Source organism: Drosophila willistoni, chromosome 3R (genome assembly GCF_018902025.1).
Source record: "Drosophila willistoni isolate 14030-0811.24 chromosome 3R, UCI_dwil_1.1, whole genome shotgun sequence".
NCBI lineage: Eukaryota > Metazoa > Arthropoda > Insecta > Diptera > Drosophilidae > Drosophila > Drosophila willistoni.
This window is the reverse complement of record NC_061086.1, coordinates 12,422,654-12,439,542: the sequence shown is the minus strand read 5'-3', so window position 1 is coordinate 12,439,542 and position 16,889 is coordinate 12,422,654. Positions and strand designations below refer to the sequence as shown.

At 36.2% G+C, this 16,889-nt stretch overlaps 2 protein-coding genes across 2 annotated transcripts; both read left to right on the top strand.

The window, feature by feature from the left end:
• The first annotated feature begins 8,359 nt into the window (after nucleotides 1-8,359).
• On the top strand, nucleotides 8,360-9,368 carry LOC6650930 (RNA polymerase II degradation factor 1). Its single transcript, XM_023180785.1, has 3 exons — nucleotides 8,360-8,448; nucleotides 8,519-9,046; nucleotides 9,143-9,368. The coding sequence occupies exons 1-3, from the start codon at nucleotides 8,360-8,362 to the stop codon at nucleotides 9,324-9,326; spliced, it is 801 nt and encodes a 266-aa protein (XP_023036553.1). The 3' UTR covers nucleotides 9,327-9,368.
• A 1,416-nt stretch (nucleotides 9,369-10,784) lies between these two features.
• On the top strand, nucleotides 10,785-14,430 carry LOC6650929. Its single transcript, XM_002073672.4, has 2 exons — nucleotides 10,785-11,000; nucleotides 13,846-14,430. Exon 2 carries the CDS (start codon nucleotides 13,846-13,848, stop codon nucleotides 14,323-14,325), a length of 480 nt encoding a protein of 159 aa, XP_002073708.1. The 5' UTR covers nucleotides 10,785-11,000; the 3' UTR covers nucleotides 14,326-14,430.
• The last annotated feature ends 2,459 nt before the right edge of the window (nucleotides 14,431-16,889 follow it).

The following is a 16,889-nucleotide window of genomic DNA, read 5'->3' as shown; positions in this document are numbered from 1 at the left end:
GCCAATACAAATCCAATTTAATGCTCACATATTTTTGCAGTACAGATTTAATTGTATATCTAACATAGATAACTTGTCATGTTGTCATAGATTTTTGTATTTTGATAGTTTTATTGACATTTGCAAATTCCTGTATGCAATAATCTTTTCAATACTCTCTACCCCCCGCCCCCCCGTGTTCCCCACTGTTCAACTTGACCAAATCTTTTTGCCTATTCATTCATCATGGTCTTATCATACTGAGTAATTACTTAACATCGGCTTTGATTTCAATTGCCTAACGCATTTCAAAGGTTTCTCCAACTGCCATCCTATAGCCACCACACAACCACAACTAGTTTCCATGCCTCGATGAGTTCATAGGTAAATCAAAAATGAAATTTATCTCAAAAATATATATGTCTAAATGTATGTATGTATATATAGATGAAAAATGTTGCATGAAAACGGCAAAAGAAACTCAAGCGGCAAATGCAAAATGCAAATTTATAAAGTGCATCTAAAAATGCACTTGACTCGGTCGATGTCATAGTCATATAGTAGAAGAGTTTAGAGATTGCCCAGACCAAAAGAGACCAGAGCAGAGCAGAGTCAGTTGCAATTGCAATTGACAGCCATAAAATGCAGGTGCAGCAGGCATGGGGAAAGTAGAGTTCGTTAGCTGATTTGGATTGGAGAATAAGAGTTGGCAAAAAAGGTAATTGAATTTGTCAATTGCTTCTGGGTGTACAGTACAAACGTCCTGTTAACTAACAGGAGCTCAATAGGCTCAACAGATTGCCTGCCCAATAATAAAATCAATTTCGGACCAACAAAAATAATAAAAACTTTTATGCCTGGCCCAAAAATATAGAAAAGAGAGCGGCTAAACAGATTTATGGTCAGGCGGCAATAAAGTCAAAATGGCCCCAGTTCAGTCCAAGTTCCGTTCAAGAATTGGCCACATAAAAGAACAATTGATAGAAAATTGGCAGGCAAAGCGGTTTTTTAGTTTTGCAACAATTTATTTGCATTTCTCTCTCTCTTGTGTTGGTTGGGTGAGACAAGGGACGATAGAGGAAAGGCTTTGCATGCCAGGCGGCAAAATAAATGAAAAGCGTGCGTCGTGGTGAAATTTATTGTTGCATACTTTTCAGCTCAGCGCGCGCGAGCTCAAAATAAAAGTGTACAGTGCATCAAAAAAAAAGAGGGAACAAAAAAGAAACAACCTCTGTCGACTGCAGCAATGCCTTTGCCTTGTTTATTTTTCGGTTAAACCCAAATATGCATTTTTCATGGCCTCGCTGCGCTTTTTCTCTTCAATTTTTCGTTTTTGGATGATGAAATATATGTACGAACATACATATGTACATACATATGTGCGTGTGTATGTATGTATGTATGGCTTTTCCTTTTTAATTGTTATAACATTTGTTTGCCGGCTGCATCGTGGGGTGTGGGCAGGGGTTAAAACTTTAATTGCATTTATGGTGTTTTTTTTTTTTGTTATTGGCAATTAGTGTACGGGCCAAATAGTCATATGTATATGGAGTCTGTGCCTTTCAGTCAACAACAGGATATCGTTTTCTAAATCGAATCAAACCCGCTCTGCCTGCTCGACAAAGTAAATTGAAACAATCCTTACACCCACACACACACACAGAAACACTCACATAGCTGGGCCAACTACTCGCGGCAGTTTCTAAAAAAAAAGGATGAAATAAACATTTAAATTAAATTAAAAACTTTTCTTTTAAGCCAAAACATTTAATTGGTTGGTTCAAAAAAATAAAATTTGCTTAATTTGCCCAACAAAAATGAATATAGTAAATGATAGGATTGAAAACTATAGCCATTAAATCTAAGGATAGAATTTAGCTTACAAACTAATATATACATAAATTACATAGATATGTTTATTGTCCTTGGGCGTATCCACGAGGTAGAGCTGAGATAGAGTCCACTCCAAAAATTAATGAATTAATTAAATCTGAAAATCAACCAGTTTCGTCCAATTTCCACCTAAAATGTTCTCTGAATTCGTCCTGTGAAATATATGTACATAATTTTAATTTAATGGCAATTAATTTTGGCTTCCAAACACCAAAAATCGTTGGTAAAAATTACTTTTAAAGGTGCTGAGCGGATGGAAACAAATCAAATTAAACTAGTCACAATTTAAAATTGCAAAGTAAGTGAGATCTTACTTAATGCCATTAATGATTTACTCATTAATTCAATTTAAAAAACATTAAAACAAAAGTTTAACAAAAACAATTTCGGTGATGTTGAAAAATTTGTCAATTTTCTTAAATAAGAAACTACATAAGAATGTTAAGTGAAATGATTTAATTAAGTGCCCTTCTGTGACACCTGAATATCAGAGCTCTTTGTCTGTCTCTCTCTCTCTCTCTCTCTTTCGTTCCCTCTCTCTTTCTATCTTAATAAAGGTAAATACTCTAACATGTTGCAAACTTTCAGTTTGTTGGAATTTTAAAGCATGTGACAGTTGTTGCTAGGGCAACTTAAACAAAAAGCCATTGAAAAACTATGCCAACAATTTTAATGTAAAATACCAAACGGTGTTAGTTGCTGTTGTTGTTGTTGCACGCACACACACACACACATTTATGCCCACAAAGGGAGTTTTTGATTAAATTAAAATTTATTTTAATTAAACAAGCGTCGCAAATGTCTCACTTACGCTTCAATGACATGACAAGCAGATGAGCAAAAAAGACAAGAGAGGAAAGTGTCTGATGAAGGGGAAGAAAGAATTGGCAGTTGGATAGAAGGGGAAAATAGCAACAGCAACAACAACAACAACAACAACAATAACAATGGCCACATGTTTTGTGGCCCAGTGGCAATTTGTGTTGTCTGTTCGTTAATTTTAAAGTTGCCACCCTCAAAAATGTTTTTGGTAAGAGTTTTTCGTTTTATATCTAGTAACAACAACAACAACAACAACTGCAATTACATACATTTAATGCTTGTCCGCCCGAAAGTATGCTAACCATTTTGTGGTTGGAAGACAAGCATTTGGTCAAGGGAGGCAACTATTTATATAGCAAGCGGATTGTTGCTGTTGTTGCTGCTGCTGCTGCTGTTGCAAGCCCCATTAAGTGGCACACATAAGCCGCGCTTAAACCCAACTAATTAGCCTACATTTTCAAGCTAACTACGCTGCCACCTGATAAGTATGCAACACTAAAAACTTTTCATGTATCCGCATTAGCAAAGGGTAGTAATTGGGGTATATATTTACATAACTCCTACTGTTCACTTTAATTAATAAATTATGTATGTAAAAATTACTTGGAAATTCTTCATTTAGTTATTTGTCATTCTGTAAGTAAACCAAAAGTGCCTTTTGTAGCATATGGTAAAGGGTATCTCTTAGTTGTCTTACCTTTATTTTAGAGTGGGTTTCTAAATCGTTAACTATGCTGCATTTACCTCTAAGCTGGATGCAGGGCGCCACCACATTACACCACAGAACTGGCAACTTTTTTGGTGGGCGCCAGATTGTTAAATGCAGCGGTAAGTTTTGTGTTGTTATTTTGTTAGTTGTTGTTGTTGTTTTTAGGCACTTTATTAGCAAGAATTCTCCTGTGAAGCAGTTAGCTATTATTTTGATGTTATTTATGAAGAAACATAAATGTTAGTTTTGGTCTTCTTGCACCTGCTTCATGGCCCATAAGAAGCTCGTGTAATGTAATTTTCATTTGTATGAAGTTGTAATGTGGGCGAAACGCAGCAGCAGTTGTAAGTTGTAAGTGTGTGGCAATTAGACGAAAGTGTTAAGAATACCGAGAGTTTCATTAGAAACTTTTCATTGAAGAAGACGACCATCAGAGATCCTGATGAGCTGCCATTAAAATGCGCCACGTTGAACGAAATCTAAATGTGCATTAAGCCCAACGAAGAAAATGGCAACTTTGTTGAATTTTTCTTTGTTGGATTCACATCTTCTTAAGCTGGACCAAGTCAAGTTTGTTTTTTTCTTCTCTTTTTTCGTACTACGATTCGCTCGTGCATGTCGCCGGCGATCGTCGGGCTTTTACTTCTGCATCTGGTTCTCCTGCCCCATCTTGGTCCTCCTGCTGCAGGCATAAATCACGTGCATGCCGCACAAGAAAGTTTTGATTTGTGAAATCAAAAGCTATTTGCTGTGCTGTGCTGTGCAATCAGCACAAACATTGTATGCAACGGCAGCCAAGGAAAAACTTTTGCTTTTTGGCACTCGTCAGATATGGATGCCACTGGCAGTAGAAGCCGGAGTAAGTCTTGGTCCTGCTAAAAGTTTTTCTTGTTGTAAAGTTTTTAATAGTTTGTTGGCGCTTTCGCTGATTTGCAGCAAAAGTAAAGTTTCCTTTTTTTTTCCCCCCCATTGCCAGTCACTGGGGAGTGGCCAGTCGGTTGGTCTCTTTAAGTAATGCAATGCTAAATTTCAATGCAAGCACTAATGAAGAGCTGCTGCCGCTGCTGCTGCTGCTTCTACACAGGACTCTGTCCCCAATACCTAAGTAGTTTGCGTCAACATGTCTCAGTCCTTTGTGAGCAACATAGGTTTTTTTTTCTTCGCTTTGTCTTTTTTTCCTTTTTTTTTTTATCTCCAAGAGCATACGACGTGTTTGCCATAATTTGGCTCCACTGCGCTGTGCTCTAAAACTATGCTAAAAAGAAATTAAATATGTGTCACGCATGGCAAGAGGCAAGACACAGAGAGAATGAGATAGAAGATATATATATATGCCGTAAAAGACTAGAATTTGTCACATTTTGTAGGCAGAACAAAAAAAAAATAGTGCAAAAAAATAATCAACTGCGACAAAGTGTGCACATCAAATGAAGAAAGTTTTTCTTTGGCTTTGTGTGTACTCACTTTTTTTATGCCATATTCTTTTGCTCAAGAAAATAGACAAAAAGTCATAGAAAAGTAGTTAAACTTAAACTTTTAGCCGCTATGCCTGACATAATTTCCGCGGTGCTATGCTAAATGATATATATATATATATGTATATACATACAAATTGCAGTAATAAATTTTCGCCAAGTATGCTAAAAGTTATATTTCCTTTTGGCCCTTTGTACAGGACCACATACATATGCCGCTCAGTAGGGAGTAAAGAACAAAGGAAAACTTTAGAAACTGAGCGGCCAACGTGACGTATGCGTATTAAAGTTGCATTTTCATATCACCATGTAAAGTTTAAAGTCTTTGAAGGCATCAGCAAATATAATCAAATTGGTTTGAAAACATTTATTTTAGACCAACAACAAACCAGTTAGTGCCTTAAATTTTGATCAGAATTCACTGTTAACCATGGGAAATAAAGTCAATTGTATTTGTATCTTTTAGCAGTTCTTCAACAAGCTATTGTTCATTTTTCTGTTTGACTTTTGATCCTGTCTTATAAGGAGTTGAAATAGATTATAGCATAGCATTCTTTACCATTTAATTTAGAGACCAAAAGCAAACCAGACATATGTATGTACATCGAACAAGCAAGCAAACTCCATATAACTAGCCAAGGTTCAAGCTATCGTCTGGCAATGTCTCAGCACGTGCTGCCCAGATTCATCTCAGTCAGTGGCAGCAGCGTTGGTTGCTCCGTCATTCATTCACTCACTCACTCACTTACTCACTAACTCACAATTTCTTCTTCCATTTAAATGAGAAAAAATTGTGGAAAATTTGTAAGCGAGGCGTTTTGTTTGCTTGTGTTTGTTGGTCACGAGCAAGCTGAGTTTTTCCAACCCGGCTTTGCCAGTCAAGTCAAGTAAACATGACGTGCGGTGTCTAATTTTTTTTCCTTTCTTTCTCTTCCCCTCTTCCCGTCGTGTCTGCCTCCATTGTGGGGAGACTGCTCTGTGTGTGTGTATAGTATGTGTATGTATGTATATGGTTGCACAATATTTTACATTTTCATGCATGACGCGTTTAATCACGTGATGCATATGATTTTAGCCCTGGCTGCCAACTCTTACTCATACTACTACCAGCCCTTTCTCCCTAACTCCGCTTCACACACACTTACATGTGCATATGTATTCCATCAGCATGAATTATGTTTTGCATACTTTCAGGCTAGCTTGTCTGTGTGCATCTGTGTATGTAGATGCGTGTATGAGTGTATGAAGAGTATATCCTTTGCTTGTTTTGCGTTTAGGTCTTTGCCGCTGTCTGGCAAATTCTTGCAGCCCTTGAAAAGCCCTAGGCACTGCTTGCTGAAATGTCGCCTTTCATCTCTATATGTGATGGGTTTTCCATCTTCTATTTGGATTCTTTCTTTCTTTTTTTTCGGCCCACTCAAAAGTTGTGGATTAGAGCGTGTAATTTTACTAAAAAGCGCTGCCGCTCTGCCACCATTCTGCCTCTAGTTCTGCTCTACCGATGCACTTCACACACTCGAGCTCTCCCAAGCGAGCGGTTGCCATATATTAAGTGTTTTTTTTTTATTTTTGGGTTTTTTTGGTTCTGGCAATGTGCTTTTAATTTCTCTCGCCCGAATTTCAAAAATTCGCATGTAATTTATGTGCTTAACTTTCACACTCTGCTTGGTTGTGTTGGCCAGCTTGTTGCTTGTTGTTGTTGTTGCTAGTCACCAAAAAATGGTCATAAAAATACTCAACATTTTCACACTATTGCGCCTTTTGCCTAAAACTGAAAATGAAAGCGACCAACAGGCTACAAAACTCTCTCGATCTCTCTCTCTCTCTTTTTCCCACTCAGACCCTAACAAAATCCTTAACCAAATGTAGATGTATGTATGTGTGTGTGTGTGTATATACAAAAGTGAATATTTATGAGGAACAAAAGTAGCATTTGTAGCTTTTGCATTTTGCCATTCAAAATGGCGCTTTCTGTTTATGTTGTGTAGTATTGTTGTTGTTGTAGTTGTTGTAGTTGTTGTAGTTGTTGTAGTTGTTGTTCTATACGAAAGCTGTGAGCAACAATCCTCGGCCATCGTTAGCTTTGTTCGTCCTTGTGTTGGCTTTTAGTTTTCGCCATCTTTGTTGCTGTCCTCCCGCTGTCAGCATTTCCGACGCTGATGAGTTTATGCTTTTGGGCCATATTACTTACTTTATACTCCAACCACTGAATGTGATGTGATGTGTGTGAGTGTGTGTTCATGTGGTGTGGCTGTGTGGCTGTGGGTGAGTGTATGCCATCTAACTCTGCGGTTTTCTACCCCACACACACACAATGGCCCATTCATGACTGTCATGAGTGTTCCGCAATTGATGGTCTAATTATGCCGCCAACACTAAATTTCATGACTTTCGTGGTCGAGCCAAAAGCGCAGACCTATGATAAAGGGATTGCTGTTAAAAGAGTGGGAGTAATAGAAAAAAAAGAAATTATGCAGAGAGAGAGAGAAAGAGAGAGTGGGAAAAGGAAAGGGAGAGTTAAGTGTTGACCTGAGAACGATTACCTCAAACTTGGTTAAATATTTTATAAATCTGCAAACTTCAATTGAAAGGGTTGAAGCAATTTACATTTATTAAAAACATGTTTTGTTAAAAATCTATTTAAAACCAAAGAAAATCTTAAACCACATTTTGAGGAAACTAAAACTAATGATAATAGTTACAAACAGATGGCTTTTCTGAGAATATCATCGATGACTAAAAGGTCTATCCTCAATCTTTCAGCTTCTGTTCATTTTCGAAGTTTTTTGTAGATAGATATGAAGCGGGAAAAGATCTTAAGTCAGCTTTTGTTTTATTTAAAAGGTAACTATACAATAATTATTATATAAATTATTGTTGTAAATGAAATCCATATGATATACTGAATGATAGAAATCTACTTGTTCCTGTCAGCTATATTTGTAATGATAAATTTGGTTTAATTTGCCACATTCAAAATGAAATAATTTTACACAATAACTCTAAAACGTTTTCTAGATCGCTTCATTTTTTTGAAAATAATAAAATAACAAGAGAAATTATAAGCATTAATTAAATATTATGTATAGCGTTTATTGTATTTGTATTTGTAGCTCAAATCATGCATATTCAATTGTTCACACTTAATAATATTTGCATAATTATGTGAATAAATAATTAACTAAAATAACAAATGAATCTCTGAAATAAAAACAAAAACAATAATTAAATTGCCGAAACAAACACACACACAGAGAGACTCACACACACAAACACACACACACACACAGACACCTGCATTACCTATACTAATTAATTGTCAGTAGATAATCTTGACGTTTATGAATGGCTTATCGAAAAGGCGGCTTATTGTGAGTGTGCTGTTCTTTTTAAACTTTTAGTTCATATTCGGAGTTCCGTGTAGACGGAGGTACTCCCTATAGAAACGTTAGCAATTTAACTAACTTATTTATAAATGAATATGTCTGTTGATTTGCAAAGTTTACTGAATTTGATGTGGTTTGCTGTGTGCTTGGCTGAGGCTCAGTTGTTTGAACAGCCGTTGACAAAGTAGGTCGCTGGAAGGCTGGAGGCAAGCAGGTCAATCTATTGAGCAAACTATGCATTTATTTACTTTCAGTTTGGTATACACAACCCATATACAAAGAGGTTCAGCAGGTCGAAATGGGAAAACTGCGGTGGATGTTCAGCGGGCACCAATACAAATTATTGAGCCAGCTCAGTTGCATCAGCAGCTGAAACAAATCACAGGGAGCGAAACTTTGGCGCCATTGTTGTACAATTTGTTGGGCCAAACTGTGCCAAATTGGCAAACGCCGACGAATCAACCACAGCAGCCGCAGCAACAGCAATTTCAGCAACCTCAGCGACAGCAGCAGCAGCAACGGCAACACTTTTTTGTTTATGAAAGCCCACAGCCTGTAAGGTTGGTGAGTCAACAACCTCAAATATTGCCAGGGTTCAATGGCGTCAATGTGCATCTACAACAACAACAACAGCCATTGAGTCTGCCAAAGCCAATTCAGGCTCAACAACAATATCCACAAACAGAGCCAAAAATCGTTAAGGCGCCGCCTGCAATAGCCTTGCCGGCGCCAAACGTTGAATATTCTGCCTATGCCCCCGCAGAAGGCACTCAACTGTTGGCGTAAGTAAACACTTGAAACTACCGTCTATATATATATATATATATACTTCTATATGTATAATCCATTATTTGCATTAAACAATGCATTTTAATTAGCTCATCCCAAGTAAATGCAACGGAAGCAGTTCCAGAAGGAGTAGCAGCAGCTTGCATTCCCTGTTGCAGCAAACCATCGAATGCAACAGCAACCTCCTCCCCCTCCTCCTGCTCGTGGGACATCGGCTGTTGTGGCACAACGCCATTGCTGAGTGCAACAGCTCTAAAGGCGGCTGTCGGTTAAGCTAAGTTTTTAATTAAACTGCCTGGCATAATGATTAATAAAAGATGCTTGCATAGACAGCAAGGAACTGTAGCATACTTTTTGGCTGCCCATATAACAGATACTAGAAACATCCATTTTCAATGCTCATCGCTCTTGCCAGCACTTTACACTGAAATTGAGGCACTAAAAATTTCAGAATCACTACAAAATGGATTCCTCTCCTTATCCTTTTTTCGCTATACTCCCTAAGGAGAACATCTGGCGCTTCAATGCAGAATAAAATAGATTTATGAGGCTCGACTAAACTCGTGGATATGTTCGAATTTGATTTCTAATTAAATACAATGATATGCAAAGAATGTATGCCACCATATTGATCAAGTTGTAATATTAAATACATATATTATACAACAATCCGGATCAACAAGTCCTCCAAGTGATAAGCCAGATTAACACCTTCTGTTTGGATTCCCCCCAAAAAACGTTTATATAAATATTTAACGATCGATTCATTGAACGTTAAATCGTTTAATGGCCAAGCTTGATACAAACAAATATTTTCTCATTTTAATTAAAGCATTTATAAACTCTTATTGAATTTGAAAATAAATTAAGTAATTTTTGGCAGTAACTAAATAATAAATTTTACAGAAGTTGAAGTGAATTAAATTAAATAGCATTCCAGGCATTTGTAAATGTTCTTTGACTTTAAAATCCTTTTTTAAAGATCAAAAGTTTTTTGGTTAAAATATTAAAATTTGAGATTTTCTTTTAATTTCAATTCTAAAACTATTTCTCAAAATTTGTTTAAGCTGTTTATATGAAGTATAAATGTTACATATAACGAATTAGTTCATCGAGTTAGTAAAAACATAAACTGTTGATGGATAATCAACAGAATAAAGAACAGAATATTTCATTTACAACTTGCCACCAAAGAGCTGGAATATAAAACAAAAAGCGACTGTCAGAAAATGTGTCTTATCTGTCATTCCTTGTGCCACATCTTGTTCTTTCAGTTTTCATAGCTTTCATCAGAAACTTTTACATAAAAAAGTATGTTGACAAAACATGCAAACTACAAACAAAATTCTAAAAATATATGAAACACCACACACACACACACACACATAATGAAAAGAATACTCAAACACTTCACATTGAGTGTGAATGTGTTGACGACTTAGCTGGCTGGCCGCAAATTGTTTCGTCGTCGTATTTTTGTGTGTTAACAATAAACAAAAAAAAAACAAGAAAACAATAAATGAAAAATCTACAAAAAAGTACGAGTATATACTACTACTACTACAACTATGTATAATAACATAGCTACATATATGTGGAGTGATGTTTGGTGGAGGTGCTGAAGTGTTGGCCATTGTTTGCCTCAATGGAGCAGACGACTCGATCGCAGCAAGCCTTGGATTAGAAAATCGAATACCCCTAGAGAACAAAGGGGTTTGAGCTTTATACGTCTAGTTTGATTTCTCATAGAAACACATCATCACAGTTTTCAAATCACTTTCATTACATTTTCCACTGGATACATACATATTTGAACTAAGCACGAAAAATACCATCCAATTATATAAAGTTAGTTTTTTCTTGTTTAAATTTACGTTTGAGAAAATTACTGCAATATCCCAGCTGGAAATTTGGTCTCTTGGTTAGACCCACTTATTTATAAAGATTGTAAGTATATATTATGTATGTAGTTTATTGTATACCTCTTCTTTCGGTTGTTGTTGTTGTTGTTGCTGTTGTATTGTATCATTTGCAATTTTGTTGCCATTTTTATGGCCTTCAATTCGACGGAAAAGCCAACTCTAATTTCATGCACACTGCTCGAAAATGTTGGCATAATCAGAGAGCGTTGCTAATTAAATTTTAAACAATTGCCAGCATTTCTTAAAGCAAACGACTGTACTTCTCCTGCGAGTGTGTACGTATAAAAGCATTAAAAAATGTTTTATATGACGAAAGGGAGATAGAGTGAGGCAATCTAGCATTAAACGCTCCCCCCCCCCACACACCAAGAAAGTGAAATAATTGCAGATCCCGTGAATGGCATAGCACAAACCCCATGCAAATGGCAGAGAAAAGAGCCTTGCAGAAAGCTACGAGACTCAACCGGCATCCTTTTGCTTTCTCATTTGGCGTTGACGGCTTTTGAACTGCCGTTTCGTTTGTTGTTGTTTTTCTGTTGTCATAGTCTAAATTAACCGTTTCGTTATATGTATGTATCAGAGCTTGGTTGTCTTTGTGCGTTGACAGTTGTTGTCCCATCGTATCGTTGCTGCTCCTCACTCAGATGCGGACAAGACTTGTTTAGTTTTAACTTTGTATAAGGCACTCGTGCGTGCTTGGGCGCTTGGCAATTGGAGCAATCAGAGGCAGCTCAACCCAATCCGCCCCATACGAGAGCAGCCAGACTGGCAAGCATCTTGCATCTCAACTTGAGGCCAAGTTGGTTGTTGGTTGGCTTTGTCTTCTATGGGGTGGGGGGAGAGTTGGTCCGGGCAACGCCCTGATTGGCATTTGCAATTAGCGTACGGGTAAACAGAAAATCGCATGGCCCTGCCACCGGGTTAAAATGTGACTCTAATGAACATGCCGCCTCAAAGTATGCAACGCGTTAAAGACAGACACACACACACACACACACATGCATTTCGGCGTCTTTATGTGTATGCAAATCTGTGGAATTGGAATAATGTACTCTTAATTTGATATGCATGGTGATTAATGAGCCTTGTTGAACAATAACTTTGACTCATTATATTTGCTGATTTATCGCTGTCAACAGGCGGTCCACATACACACACACACACACACACACACACACACACACACACACACACACACACAAAGGCATACGAATTTTGATTTTGAGAATTGTGCAACTTTCGCTTAATCATTTTGCCATTAACTGGCCTTTTGCTTTGATTTATTTGATGCCTTTGCAATTTCCATAAGATTTGGATTAAATATTTTCCATTACATCAGCGTCAGATCGACAGGCAAAGCCTGTAATTGTCATTGGCACTTTCATTTCGATTGTTGTTTGCTTTTGGCCATTTCAACCTCTCTGCCTGACATCAAAGTCTGTTGCAAGCTGTTGTGAAAATATGCAATTAATTATACTTCAGTTGTTGTTATTGTTGATGTTGCTGCTGCTGCTTGCAGCCTATTCTTCTTTGCCACTTGGATTTTTATTGCCTCACCTTTTTCGGGCAAGACCGTTGCAAGCACAAGTGAAGATTAAAAGGCATCGATGAAATGCAAGTAATTAACGACAATTAAGCAGGCGGGCCAACAGCTGCCCCCAATGCAACGCTCGTTTGCACTAATGACCCACACAACAAGATGTTTCTGTGCGTAAGTCCATACGCCCCCTTCCCTCTCTCTGCCTTTCTGTTAATTAAGGGCTTAAAAAATGGCATACAACAACCTGATGGAAGTAAAAGCAAATTATATTAACTGTAAGTGCAGCCCAAATCTTCAGTATGTTGCAAGGAAAGCATCTTACATGCAGCTTCAAACGAGTATCATGCCAAAAAAGTTACCAAGAATCTTAAATAACTGGCAAAAGAATTGCCTTTAAGTATAGCCATAAATTTCATTTGCCTGATTTTAGACAATAAATCTTTGACAGTTTTTATGGGACCAAGTATTCCCCTAATTAAACTATTTTTTGGTCCATGAAGCAACCAATTTATAGAATCCAATATTAAGTTTTAACTCTCATCCGTGAATGGCTATTGCTTTACGGCATATAAATTTGTATTTGCCACTCACTGAAATATTCAATGATTATATACGTAAGCAGGAAGGAATTAAGAGAAATGGAGGCTCTTGAGAATAAGGGACATAGACATCCTTCTGTTCTCTTAATTGAATCTTAAAGGTTAGTCAAAGAAAGTATTGCTCAATGAAACTTATGAATATTAAAATCGATTATTTGGTGAATTTAGAAAGTAATTTAAAAAAATGTTACTAAAAAATCTAGCACTTACAAAAATTTAACATTACTCTTCATATTTCAAAGATAAAACTGGTAACATTTTATTAAAACTTAGTCTACATAGTGTCAGAGGTTTTAAGAAGTTCTATGTGTGTGTATGAAACTGAAACGGGCCCTTAACCTTTACCATGCTGGGGATTGTTGGGGAGTCTGAATATTTTAGCCTATACTTAAGCGAAATGCTTTACCAGGTAATAAGTTGAGTTCCTTAAGATATGGAACGATTTCCTGAGTTGTAAACTTGTCTTTCTAAACAATCCCTAACATTTTTTTTTTGAATGTTTAAGTCGGCTGATTCTGGGAACCAGTACGGGGAGTAAATCCGCCGTTTTGGCACTCAATCCAAACTTTCACATCTTAAGCAGCAGGAATAAAGTAATTTACCTGGTAGATTACACATATAAAAAGTCCATAGCTAAGTAATTCGGTTAGGAGGAAATTATCACTTGATGATGCTTTTTATCGAAGATCACTATATTTTTCATTGCATAAATTTCGAATTCTTTATTCCAGATGGCACTATCAGCTCGTCATGGATTTGCAGGTGTATTACTCTACATAATTCTTGTGTTGGCTCTGATTCATCCGAAAATGCATATTACCTTAACGGTAGAATCGTATTTCTTCAATCCAAACTACCTTGCCACCTTTCACCTGAGCTACAAACTGGATGGATATATGTTATTCGCTGCTCTGCCACTGACTGCCTTAGTGGTGATTGCATGGAGTCGCTGGGATTCAGAATCTGAAAAACCACTTGGAGAACGTATTTTGATAATTTCCTTCCTGTGTCTCTATGTGGTAATTGTTCTATCAAATGTCATCGCGAATGGACTAGTTATTCAGCATGTTATGTCGACGTTTAATCAGAATCAATTGCTGGCTTGGCGCATGTATTTCGAAATGCAAATATCCTTTTTGAAGGCCATCTTTTGGAGCTGCATCACCAGAAAGCCTTTGTATGTCCATAAACAAGTCTATGCCATGCAATAAGAGACAAGAGAGAACAGAGAAAAATATTTTACCAATTAATATCAATTTAGAAATTATAGATTTTGACCAACAAGAGTAATATATACATCTATTTTCACCCCCAAACTCTATATGCTTACAATAATAATTCAAAATTTGTGGTTTAATTGTTAAATATGGGCCCCAGACTCGAACTCGAACTCTCGAAGATTGTCAAATGGTGCGTCTGGGTTTATTGTGGTCAATGTGCATATTAAATTTGATGAGATTTGCATTTGCTTTCGCATGGATATTGATTCGATAATAATGCGCTCAGTCTCTGTGGGTAGGGGAAGAGGGAGAGGGATGTGAGGTGGTGGCATCAAGGAGACAACCGCATAGGGACCTCCAGCAGCTGGATTGTGTCTGGCGTGCAAGTAATGTTGCGGTTCGATTTTGAGGCACGTTGCTTTGAGGCTTTTTGGCCAGAGCTTGGCAAATAGTTGTTAGCAAGCAAACAGTTTGAAACAGTTTGTTTTTGAACCCTCTGCTAAATAATTGAAATTTACGTTAAGCAAAATGTGTAAAATGTAATTTTTTCCTTTTTTTTTTTGCATTTTATTCTGAGCTGTCTGTTCCGACGTAAATTCCCAGCGAAAATGTTTTACATACAAAAAAAATACATGTATATACATATATAATATATATGTATTTGTTTGCTAAAGCATGTCTTTGATCTCAAAAACATGCGCGTAATAATAAAAAAACAATAAAAACTTTTTCGAAAAAAAACAACAACAAAACAAAACAAAACGGGCCAATTTACACGAAACCCAGGAGAAAGAAAAAAGCAAATCAGAAAAATTATACAAATGAATTGTAAGTGCTTAAAACAAAGCAAATTCGAATCAATCTGGACTTTGTGTGTATACGAACATATTGCCCGGAGTTGTTTTAAAATATATTGTAAGTAAATATTTACATTGCATATAACAAAAATTCAGAGAGACTTTGTTAGGTTCCTGAATAAAGTTGTTATTATCAACAGGGGGGATAAGGGCAGGGACCAGTAGCAATCAATGACAACGGGTTTCCCCTCCGAGACACTAAAACTTATTTATGCCTTTTAAATGCGTGTGATGTTGATTTTTATATATTTAACAAATCGAAAAACATTTTGGGACATGCAAATTATTTTTTCGTTTTTTTTTTTAGGGTGGGGTAAAAACAAAGCGAAAGCAACCCATTTATAACTCAAATTTTTTGTTCTAGATAAAGCTATGAAATGGTCAAAAGCAAAAGTCACTACACATAGACAACATTTTGAGACGAGTTTACTTTTCAGGTAAACATACATATATATCTTCTTTTTTTGGGAAACTCCCAAAGAATGTTAGTGACTAAGCTTGAAAAATTGCCGAAGATTTGTTAAAAAATTGACAAATGGATGTGAATTTGAGCGTAGCTTGGGGTATTTGATAGGCAATCTCTTACTACTAATTTTGTTGTTTAACTTAAATTTAAAATCACTTCTTAAATATCACAATAAAAAGGAAATATATCTTGAATTGAATACCTACATTGTTCTTATTTGAATCTACATTACATGGATGGAGCTCTTATTTTGAAGCTCTTTAGAGGTGGCTAAAAGTGCAAATTAGATAGCTTAAAAATATCTTTCTAAGAACGATGCAATTTTTATTCAATTTTAATGAAAAATGTATTATTTGATAGAGAATTTAATTTACTTTCTTTTGGCGTTTATGCACAAAAGTACTTTAGTATAAATTAGTGAGGCCAAAAGACCCTAAAATTTAAATAGAACCAGAAAAAAAACAACTTTGGTTGCACAGAATAGTTGTTTTATACTTTGACCCGAACATTAGTCATTTCAATTCATGGTTTTTATGACAGCTATTTGTTAGTTGTTACAATAAATTGTTTTATAAAAGGCTGAGAAACTTAATCCTTTAAAGTATTTATCCTGTATTTACCAGAAATGGGCAAGATCACAACAATTTGTTTACTTTTCTTGCATACAAGAGCGTAGCCAGATATAAGCAAAGGAGGTCAAAACAGGGCCCCTAGACGGATAAATTTTTTCAAAAAATTCATTCAATCTAGAATGAAAATCTCAAAATTTTTGTTCTTAACCATTTCAGGACTGAAATTACAATGGGAAGACTAAACAAATATTTGATTGCATATTACGATTAATATGGCCACGAATATTGAACAAAATCCATATTTTAGTCCTACGTATCCTGGTTCGTCCTCACCGAAATGTTGCCTATAGGCAACAGTGGATCTGAAAGGGTTAATAAAGCAGTACTAGATAGATTTATTAGACTGACAAGTAACTATAATGAAAGATGTAGATACTCAACCTATTCCCACATAAATGAATTGATATTGTAAATATAGATATGAGTAGAAATAAGTTTTATCTTAAGTAGGTCCGGGGGGATAAGTTTTCCCCAAATATGATGTAATAATACTAAAATGTAATAATAATATACATACCCAAAATGTTATATAGTAGAAAAGGTCATTAGCCCTGAACTCTAAAGTAATTATATATAAGAAGCGTACCAGTATTATAACAA

Bases quoted from the DNA above. Each gene is read 5' to 3' on its own strand.
- LOC6650930 (XM_023180785.1), top strand. From the start codon at position 8,360: ATGTCTGTTGATTTGCAAAGTTTACTGAATTTGATGTGGTTTGCTGTG. The intron at 8,449-8,518 runs GTAGGTCGCTGG...ATTTACTTTCAG, and splicing joins TTTGAACAGCCGTTGACAAA to TTTGGTATACACAACCCATA. The intron at 9,047-9,142 runs GTAAGTAAACAC...CATTTTAATTAG, and splicing joins GAAGGCACTCAACTGTTGGC to CTCATCCCAAGTAAATGCAA.
- LOC6650929 (XM_002073672.4), top strand. From the start codon at position 13,846: ATGGCACTATCAGCTCGTCATGGATTTGCAGGTGTATTACTCTACATA.